The sequence below is a fragment of the Sphaeramia orbicularis genome, chromosome 5 (genome assembly GCF_902148855.1).
Source record: "Sphaeramia orbicularis chromosome 5, fSphaOr1.1, whole genome shotgun sequence".
NCBI lineage: Eukaryota > Metazoa > Chordata > Actinopteri > Kurtiformes > Apogonidae > Sphaeramia > Sphaeramia orbicularis.
The window spans coordinates 32987830-32999189 of record NC_043961.1 but is presented as its reverse complement, the minus strand read 5'-3'; the positions used below and the strand labels follow the sequence as shown (position 1 = coordinate 32999189).

Genomic DNA, 11360 nt, shown 5'->3' with positions numbered 1-11360 from the left:
AAAGTGAAAAAAAAAAAAAATGTTTTTATGTTCATTATGACCATTATGATCATGTCTTTAGAAATTCCATAATTATTTAATTATGGAAACAATCACTTATTAATAAATAATTGATAAATGGCTATATATAATAAAATGTCAACTAAATAACCATCCAAATTTAATAACAACCATCTTCTAATTGAAAAATGAGCTTATTTAAAAAATTGTTTGGATTGTGTTCTTTTTATTAAGTTCAGATAATCATGACAGATATAACTTTTTTGGCAATATATCAAATTTTACATGGAAAATAAATTATATCTGTGTCCAAGAAATCCCTTTCAACTAAATTACCCATTACAAAAACACCTCTCAAGGAAGTGTGTTAATTCCAAATCACATGACCTGCTCCTTCTGAAGAAAACACTGGTAAGACTCCAAGATCTGTTCTTTCTCCTCTTAGATAGTTATTTAATAGAAAGTAGTGTGTGAGTCAAGTGTGTATTTATCGCACTCTTATGTCAACAATGTCACTGCAATATCTTTATAAATAACTTTCAATTTCGATTTTACTCAGTTGTATATATGATATTTAGAAGAATCTTTCTGTAAAAATGCCATATGGTGTCATGGTTATGTTAATTTTAGGCCTGAAAACAGCAAAAATGTCAGCTATACCTGTTAACTATGTTACCCTGCAAAGGTAACTCAAAAAGTCCCTCAATTATATATTGACCTAGATCCTATATTTATATATTTAGCATTTTGATTTGGACTGAGAGGAGAGAGCTGTGGAGGGATGGAGTGTATTTTCAGATTCTGTGATTTTTCCCAAATTCTGGTTCCTGCAGCTTTAAGGGACCACATAACCAGTGGTGTAGTCCAGGGTAAATGGGGGTATACAGAGTATACCCACTTATTTTTCAGTCAGCATTGCGTATACCCACTTCTAAATCCCCCCAGATGTGCACCATTCAGGAGTATCTGAGCCATATTGCTAATTTTTTCCCCTAGGATGGTGAAGCCATGACCCGCCCTACTCTACCTCTAAGTGGCTAGTACTCACTGCCTTCACTGAGTAGATTGGTTAACTTTAGGTATGAGGACTGATGAGCCAATCAGAGGCAGAGTAGGGCGGGTCATGCCAAGGAAAATATTGCTAACTAGCGCTGGCCACCTCTGGAACCTGATTGGACACCTCAGGTGCCAGTGCCATTCCAGTTGATTGACAGGTCACTGCAGGTCTCTTTGAAAGACACTTGATTATTGGAAATGTGAATGAGAAAGGCAGACTAAATGTATTTCAAGTGAAAGACACATGTCGAGAGAACCTACTTTAATGGAATACATATTGCTGAGGTAAGTTTTAAGGTGGTTTCAGAATGAGTCACTGTTTTAAAGTATTGGACACATGACTGCATATTTAAAGAAGACATTTTGTCGCCAGTAGTTAAGCTGTGTGAGTAGGCTAACATTATGAAAGGCTAATGTTATGAAAGGCTAACGTTATCCTATGTTTGCCTCATGTTGAATACATTTACATTCATGCAGCTGCTTGTGTGACCAGTAACACCTAAAAACTGCTCCTGATCAAGTCATGATAATTTTATAATAGTGAGCAAATACTACCGACAGATATTTGGGTAAACTAAATAGAGTAGTCTTAAATGTGACTGTTTCTAAAACAGGACATTTTTTCTGGACTACTTAAAAAAAAAAAGGCAAAAATTGAGAATATACCCACTTCGACTGGGACCACTACACCACTGCACATAACTTCTGATAAAACCATTCAATATAACGGCAAAAGAAAAAAAAGTCAACAAATAGACATTTAGAAGTTTAATTTTAGAGTGGGTACATGATGCTGTGTAGTGTACAGTTAATACAGGAAATTTACAATGTGATAAAATGCATCATGAGTCAGATTTCACTGAGTTGAATTACAATGAAAAAAAAAAAAAAAAATTCAACACCAAAATGCAAATAAATAAAAACAGCAGCTAGGTGACTCTTTTATGCCAAGAATAAAAATTAAAATCACAAAATGGAGACATAGAATGACAATAGGTAAATCAAATACTACAAATATCATCTACAAAAAGTAGATCCATATTTTTACTATAAACTTCCTGACAGTTTAAGGTTTCTCTGTTACTGTGTTCTTGGGAAAGCAGCCACTGACCGACACCATCGCCGGCCATCCTTCATAAATGTTTGTGTTCGCGTTGTTAACAGCGAGCTGACAGGGAAGAAGACATTGGTTTTCCATGAGTTTGTTTTATATTTTAGTATATTTTAAAATAGATGGCTTGTTCTGACCTGAAAAGAACAAACAATACTGCAGTGGACAGGATCACTAACCTTTTCAAACAGGCTTTTGTTGCGTGTTCCTGCTCTTCCAGCGAATGCCCAGCTGTCTTTGCTTTTTAAAGACTTGATCAAAGTGCTTCCCATCCTGACAAAAATCTCCCTCATTTCGTCTGTCAGTCTGACACAAAATATTTACACATTCACTTAAAGAGTCATATTGTGGAATACAAATTGCTTTATCTCTTGAATCATTGAGACTTGGACTCACTTCGGTGTCACGTCATCAAATGTTCCCACCAAGACAATCCTTCCAGGTTTAATTTCTTTCAGGTACGCCAAAATGTCTTCTGCGACTTTTATTAGAGAAAATAAAGAAGAAATTATTCAAAGGTTTCACTTTGCTGTAAAAAATTATTTAAATAACCCTTACCTCCAAATTTCGTATTGAGATACGAAGCTTTTTCCACAAATCCAGAATCACCTGCAATGTAAAAAGATTTGTTGCATCAGGTTGGACTTTAGGAGCAGATCAACTCTCATACAGAACTGTCCAGACCAGAATCTGACTTTTATTTGATCTGGGATCTGGTAATGTCTAACACAGTGTTTTTCAACCTTGGGGTCGGCACCCCATGTGGGGTCACCTGGAATTAAAATGGGGTCGCCTGAAACTTTTTGTAATTGATGGAAAAAAAAACAAAAAAAACTTACTAATAAAAAAAATATATGGTGAGTTGAGAGAGACAATCACAATACATTAAAAAAAAATGACAAACTGTGAAGCTGACACTGAAGCACTGTGGTACTGTTTATCTTTCAAATGTTCATTGTGGTCGGTGTCAGATGGTGCAGCTCTTTCATAATTCATAGTTTGAGTTATTGTTTGTTCAATATTAATTGTCAGCCTTGTAAATCCGAGCTGGACTGACTGTACATATCCTGACCAAAGAAAATAAAATTCTCCCTTTGTGCAGTAATCTACACCTGGCTTTTCTGCCTCCGGCCATAATAATATAGATTATATAGACTAAATGTCATCTAAAATTAATGTTTATTTGCAACATAGTATAGCAAAATATTATATGATCAAAAACAAATTAATTTTTGCCAAAAAAAAAAGTCTCTGTTTTGAATGTCTGGGGTCGCCAGAAATTTTTGATGTTAAAATGGGGTCACGAGCCAAAAAAGGTTGGCAACCACGGGTCTAACATGAACCACTAGATCAGCTAATAAATGATCCAAACAAAACAAACGAGGCTGGATGTATCGTGAAAAAAAAAAAAACAACAACATATTGACTTAGTATTTTTAGAGAAACACTCAATGTAAGACTAAGGGGTAAAGGTTCTTTGGAATCAATCCGAACAGCCATCACTGGTTTTACAAGTTCAAAATACCTCCTCACTGGCTTCATTTATGCTTCTTAGTTTCACCTAAAAACAAAATATTTGTGGAATCTTGTCAGTTAAGTCAACTACATTATGTGTAAATCATTGTGTTGCAAATTTAGAAGAGTTTACAAGGGGTCTTCGTATTGTCTGGTAAAGGTTCATACTGTCTTACAAGTACAAATGTGTAAGTAATTCATGTGGCATGTGTTCATCTGATGAAGGCTACAGGAAGTAACTGAAACTAGTCAAGCAGGTGAACAACTGCCCCGTCTGCTGAATGATTTACTTACACAGGTCTTCATACTGTGGCATGAGGATATGGTTCATGGAAATTCCCATATACAGTCGTGGAAAAAATTATTAGACCATTAAAAGTCATCAAAAACATTGGTTATGCAATAAAGTACTAACTCACATGTGTATCATGTGACTAAAACAGATAGAAAAGAAAGCATGGAATGCCTAAAAGTACTGTTTTTGACAGTGCAATGCCATAGCTATTTGATTTAAAATAGTGATGTCAAACAATTAAAATTCTGAATCAGATTAATCACAGGGTTGCTGTGGATTGATTTCAATTAATCACAATTAAATATCATTCAATTCTAATCTATATTAATCGCGTTTCATTTTGCATGAGCTCAAGAAAGAAGGGAACATAAATGCACTTAACATGTTTATTAAACATCTTCAACAGTGTCACCAAAACAACTTGAGACAACTGTTCCGTTTTGTTTTTTCTTTACTCGTATTTCCATCCAGAGGGTCAACATGCTGTTTAGCGTCTTCCATCTTTTTGGGTTGGTTCTGCTGCCTGTCACTACCAGATCAACTGCCCATTTACGCATAAGCGATGCTAACGCTACTTGGACAAACCGCCTGAAATGTGTTGCCAGGAACATTCAGAGTCATTCTGCACTACAGATGTGTTATTTACATTAAAATTTTTAATCAGATTAATCATGTAGATGGATTAATCTGTGTTAATGTGTTAATTTTGACAGCCTTAATTAAAAAACTGAGGTGATTTTGGTCATTATCAAGAAAACCATGGAAAATAGCTAGATATCAGCTCTTAAATTAAACTCTTATGAGCTATTTTTGTTGTTATCATTATATTTGTCAAACCAAATGTATGTTTAGTTGTGCCAGGCATTAAAATGAACAAGAAATTGAAGAAAACAAAGGTGTTCTAATATTTTTTTCCACAGCTGTATATGCAGATGTATTCAACAAAATATACTCAAAAATACCTTTAAAGTATTTGTTGTTCTATCACATTCTATATTGACTCACTGCCCAAGTGTTGCCCAATGGAAAACAGGAACAAGACCAGCGTTCCATCAAAACTATGCGACTACCATTAAAATTTATCGGTCAAAACATTTTACTCACCATTCACCACTACAATGTTCAGTCCCACTCCTACGTTATTCAGTGCAGTACTCATGATTCTGTCGAGACACCAGAAAGCTTTATTTTCTCATCATTTTATTCTTTCTTTTTTTTCCTCTCTTCAGTCTTGCAGAAAATAGGTCATCTATACATACATTTGACCCTCGAAGCAAATCTTTGGCCCGACAACAGTGGCTGCTCCACTTGTGACGTGTAAAGCAAAACTATCCAGTGGACATGCTCTGGAGAGGCCGCACTTTGGCTTCTCTACAGGCTCTTCTGAAACTGAGATACAGTCAGCATGATCACAAACATACGTAGTTTTGAGTTTGTTTGCTTTGGATTTCTGTGTTATTACTGAGCTTTAAGGTAAACGAACGCAGTAGGCATCACAATGGAAATAAAACATTAGTAATGATAAATAAGAGGAAATGAACCCACCAAAAATATTTAATGCTGTCTGGTTTACATCAAATGAATTATTGGAGATCCCCCATGTTATGAGGAGTACAACAATTACTGCACTGAACTGCAAAACAGCTGTGGACAACAAAAAAACACTTCAGATTTATTCAGAAAATCACAGTGACCTGTTTGTTACAAGCACTTCAGTCTTGTGTGTCTTACCTCGATATTTCATGTCCAAAACTAATCAGATGACTTCAGTTCCTCAGACTTTAGGTATCTCCAGTGAACCACAACATACGTTTCCACATCAGAGTTTATCGTCGTCTCACTGGATCGTCAGTTATTCCTCTCAACTGTCTTCATACTTGTGTAGATATGTATTATGTGGCACCGCCCCTCATGTACTGAATAAAAACCAGGACGTAGTATAATAAACACACACCCAGAGTGAACTAGATGATCAAGTTTCTGCTGTTTACAGCATCAAATATGAACAGATAAGGTCTTCAACTGTAACAGATACTCATGTGCTCAACAATGCAGTTTCCATTGAGTCAGTTGTGTGTAACTAGTATGCAAACACACTCCTGCCAACATGGAGAGGAAAACACAAAGAGGACAGTAAGAGGCTGCAAATGCTCATATTTCATGTAATAGTAAAGAGAAAAGGTTTCACATAGCAAGAAGTATCACTGTGCCACTTATCAGTTCTATTTGTATGTAAATATGAGTATGATGAGTGTACTTATCTGCATAAAACTGCCGGATACATTCTAAAAAAAAAAAAAAAAAAAAAAAAAAAAGCAATGTATATAACTATGCCTGTGAGTGAATTTACAAACACAAAATCTGCTTTTGAGAGCACATTTCACTTTCATTTCATACAAGTACACATATAAGTTAATATGTCCATGTTGTTATTTTTGGTATGATATCACAGTTTGCAAAAATATTGTTAATGGACCGAAATACTGTTTTTATAGCAATTAGCTAGTCCTTATATTGAGGTGAAAGGCATGGCAATCCATCCATCCTGCTAAACCTGACCATATATTATTTTTATCCATGATGCTGGTTCAGTTTGGTCATGATCACATGCAGACACACGTTCATGTAAAACAAACAGCACAAAATGGAGCAAAAGGCATTGTGCCACCTTGGACCAGTAAAAAAAAAAAAAAAATCCTGGTCTCTAGTGTTGAACTAGTCCCATGTTTACTGTTAGATTACTCTAATACGATCCACATACACAGAAAGAAAGTCCAACTGTTTTAAGTTAGTAATGCTTTTATAGAGACCCAGCTTTCTCAACCGGTGGGTCGTGACTGAAAAGTGGGTCACAGGATATGGCAAATCCATTTAATTGCTTAGACAGACACAGTCTATGAATATAGACAGACTATGGTAATAGAAACATTTGATTAAAAAGAAAGAACCACTACAGTGTATATATTTACATTTCATGTGTGATGTTAAAGTGAAAATGTGACCCTGAGTGAGTTGAAAATTTGGGCTCATCAACTATAACAAGGAATTAAAATGACAAAAACTCACACAGGAGCAGCATAAAGCCATAAAAACTGAATGTTCAGAATCCAAACAGCTTCTACATTATTCTAATTCTGATGTCACAACTATTTTGGAAAAAAAAAAAAAAAAACACTTTACTGAACTCCTTAGTTTGTATTCTATGAAAATGGGTCATGACCTCACAGTCATAGAAGTCTGATGGTTCCACAGTGAAATGAGACCAGAACCACTGATACTGATGAACATAGAATGAAGACATTGGTTATCATGGTAACAACCAGTGACACCAACTGACACAAATCAGGAAAAAATGTTCTAAAAATATAAAATATTGTGGAATGAAAAATGAAAAAAATGAGAATGCTGGAAACAGAGTGCAATGAGACTGTCAATTATTTAGTCAAAGGCAACTTTCCTGAGCCAAACTGAAGAGTTTTCACGAGTGTTAAGCCCTGTCACATTAAGTAGCATTTTTTCTTTATTTCTTTTCAACTAGTACAATATCTTGTAACTGAAAGTAAAAGTTTTCTGCTGGAGGGAACTGAAAGGTTTGCTTTAGTTAAATAATAATAATAAAAAAAAAAGTATTGATTAAAAGCAAACTGACTTTTGGCTTGTCACCTAACATTCCTCCATGGGCATCTAACAGTGAATGAAAACAATAAAAACCTTCTACTGCAACTCCATCAGCTCACTGAACCATCACACAACCCTCCCAGTTTCACACACACACACACGCACACACACACACACGCACACACACGTAGACACACACACACACACACACACACACACACACACACACACAAATACAAACAGTCCTACATAAGGAAAGAGTCAATAACAAAATAGGTTTGGTAACAATTGACAGTAACAGTACATGCATGATATGATCATGAATGTATGGATGAGTTCATGCATGTAGTACATCATGTATTAACATTAATGTGCATGAATTAATAGCGGGTTGTGCATTAATTAATGCAAGAATAATACATGAACTAATGTATTAATTCAGGTATTTGAATCATTATTCTGCAGTTGTTACGCCTGATTGTGTCCTCCTTGTGTTTAGTTTGCAGTTAAAAGGGACTCACCAAAGAAACAAAATGGATTCTATTGAATTCTAAGATGTTATTAACTAAGCATTCCTCCATCATGTTTGTGCCCCTTCAGATGAAGTGGTGTAAACATAGATTTGTGCAACAGATACATTTTAGACATATCTGAAGTCTGTTATTTTGATTTGTTTGCTTCTTATCATTGATTCACTTCAGCAGATGGATGGGCGGTGCTGTTTTTAACAAACATGGTGTAGTGATGATGGTGGCAGAGATCAAGCTCACACTTAAATCTCACACAGGTTGCTGGAAGGGTTGCAATCTGATAACTGTGAAGGCCATAGCATATGATTCACATTAGTTAAACTCTGTGACTTCTTGTATCCTCTGTGGCAGCACCATGTTATTTTTCTGCACACAGCTTGACACACCTTTGTTTGGAGGAAGCAGAACTGACTGGATCATAAAAAGATCATAAAGTGAAATAAAAATACAAGATATATTCAGGGCATACTGCAGGTGCACTGCCACAAGGTGTACAGTGAATACCATAAAATACTTACTGTTCTAACAGATGTTTCAATATAAATGATGCCAGTTACAGCATCTCTTCAAATCAGGACTTGTTTCCTAACATGGTGTTATGTTAAAGAAGACCAGCAGAGGGTCTTTGTGCACTACAGAAGACACACAATGCTTTAAGGTAGCCCAGGGACTCAATAACACAGTGGGATATAGATCCACTATAACATAACAGAACACGCTGTTTCAAGGGTTTCATCTTAATCCTCGGTCTATGTTACAGCTCTGCCATTAGGGAGTGCTAAAGTATCAAACTTCTAATAAAAAAAGGATTAAATAAGACACAGATTCAGTCCATGAGTAAATTGAAGAAAACGAGCACAACCCAACATGTACATTTAACAAAGAAACGTCAAAGTATGAACAAAGTTGTCATATTTTACGTCAGTTACTCCCTCAACAGTAACCTCAGTACAAACCTTATCATTATAGGTTCAAAAAAGCTCACAACAAAGGCCAGGTTACAATACACTGATGAGGTCGTATTTTGTTCCTCATGTACACTATAATAAAAGAGAAACTGTGGGGAAAACAAGCTCTCCAGTGAATTTTTAACCTCCTGTAGATTTCAATACCTTCTTGAGACAGTGATGATTACATACTGATGTTGACTATAACCTATTTTTCAGCAGGTTGTTTCCTCCTGTGCCAGTTGTCAAAACTTGCACAGTTTATGTTGTTTTTTTTTTTTTTTTACTTTTTTATTAGGACACAGTTTCAGTATACATATCCTCTCAGTACAGGGATAAGCATGTCCAGTTTTCCAAAGAAAACAAAACAAAACAAAACAAAACAAAACAACAAACAAAATCTTTAAAAACAAACAAACAAACAAACAAACCACCCCATACCCACATTGGGCCACATTCATGTCATTAGGAGTGTTATAGCTATTCTATGTTATGTTTTCTACAGATGTTTTATCAAAGTAAGAGAGGAAAGGCTTCCATGTACTGTAAAACATCTCAGTTGATCCTCTGAGAGAAAATTTGATCTTTTCCAGTTTAAGGTAAGACATTTTGTCAGTTATCCAGCCATGTTCTGCTGGAGGTTTAGGTGACTTCCAGTGTAGGAGGATACATCTACGGGCAATCAAAGAAGCTAATGCTAACTCATTTAGTTTCTGAATGGTGAACATAGGATAATTCAGGGGGACTCCAAAGATGGCAATAAGTGGGCAAGGTGTTATATCAGTATCTAAAGCTATGGACATAATCTTTAAAAAAATAAAATTCCTCCAGAAACTCAACAACCTTGAGCAGGACCAAAAGGTATGGGCAAGGTGCGATGGGACAGAGGCACATTTACTACATCCTTCAGTAGGACCAGGAAAAATATCTTGCCAATTTGGCTTTTATTAAGTGCATTCTATGTAGCACTTTAAATTGTATTGGGTTGAGACGGGCACAGGATGAAGAGTGATTGAATTGCACAGCTTAGATGTTGATTAAACAGTTTGTGAAATCAGCAGTAAATTTACTCTAAGTGGGTTAATGTTAGCATGAAAAGGAGAATGTGTTTCAAAGGGAAATGGCTGCAGTCGTCTATAAATATATAAATAGTCACATGTAAGTGTTGGAAAGATCTGAAATGTCGATCATAATGAGATGCTCTACAGCAATGGCTTATTTAATAACTGATGGATGAGTTTATATACTGCATGAGTTCTGTGATATTCACACTGAAAAAAAAAATGTCAAAGAGTACACTGCATCCATTAAAATGCAATGTATTCATGAAGGTGAATACAGGTGGTACTGTTTTTATAAAGATTTCAGAAATATTTAACCAAAGTTATCATCTAACAGTGTTATTTGTTGCAAGAGTTGCTTTCTTTTTCTACTTTTTCCATTTCATGACTATTATAGGTACATTGATTTTGTTATTACTGTTCTGTTATTACTGGATTCAGGGCAATTACTGCACCAAAGTTGATAAGAAATGTTTGCACAGAGTTTCATTCAAAAGAAGAAGAAAAAAAAAAAAAAAAAGCTGTGCCAAAAATTGTTCAAGGGATCAGTAGTGGCAACCTTTTTGTGTAACCATCCCTCACCTGAGTCGGTGTTGAAGTCAAAATATAATGATTAACATAGCTGAGTTATCTACAGAAAACTCAATCTCCGCTAAAGTATAGAGACTATAGTTTTTTTTGTACTGCATTACCATATAGATGGATGGGAGATGCATTTTCTTAAAAAGATGGTAATACAAAAAAAAAAAATCAGAATATTCAAGCCTTTAGTGTTTCCCTGATAAGGCTTAGCTTTAACAAAGCTTCTCCATATGCATTCACAGTTTGTATGAGACCTTGATGTGATGAATCAGATAATACAGATGAAGCTCAGCATTTCATAATAAGCATAACACTGACAAGAATTTGATTTGACATATACAAATCCAGAAACAAAACCATACAGTGCATCCACAGTAACCCATCTTCAGTCAGCCTGGCAGTGACCTGGTCAGAAATTTATTCCAGAAGATCCTATCACAAGAAAAAAAAAAAAGTAGTTTCAGATGACTTGTGATGTGATGGGGGAGGTTTCAGCTGGAGCTTTAAATTGAACTTAAGGAAAGATGACAGAGAAAAGTACAATAAGGAAAGCCTCAATGCACTGACCTCGTCTGACTCTTCTCCGATCGTGCAGGGGCCCCGGTCACCGTCCTCCTCTGTCACAGATGAACCCTGGTCCTCCAG

At 35.7% G+C, this 11360-nt stretch overlaps 1 protein-coding gene across 1 annotated transcript; it reads right to left on the bottom strand.

Moving 5' to 3' along the window:
- Positions 1-2097: 2097 nt before the first annotated feature.
- LOC115420055 (protein FAM3C) lies at positions 2098-5866 on the bottom strand. The gene is made up of 8 exons (XM_030135213.1): positions 5709-5866; positions 5523-5621; positions 5237-5366; positions 5082-5140; positions 2726-2776; positions 2564-2648; positions 2347-2473; positions 2098-2224 (listed from the first exon to the last, which is right to left on the bottom strand). Exons 1-8 carry the CDS (start codon positions 5719-5721, stop codon positions 2123-2125), a joined length of 666 nt encoding a protein of 221 aa, XP_029991073.1. The 5' UTR covers positions 5722-5866; the 3' UTR covers positions 2098-2122.
- Positions 5867-11360: the final 5494 nt, after the last annotated feature.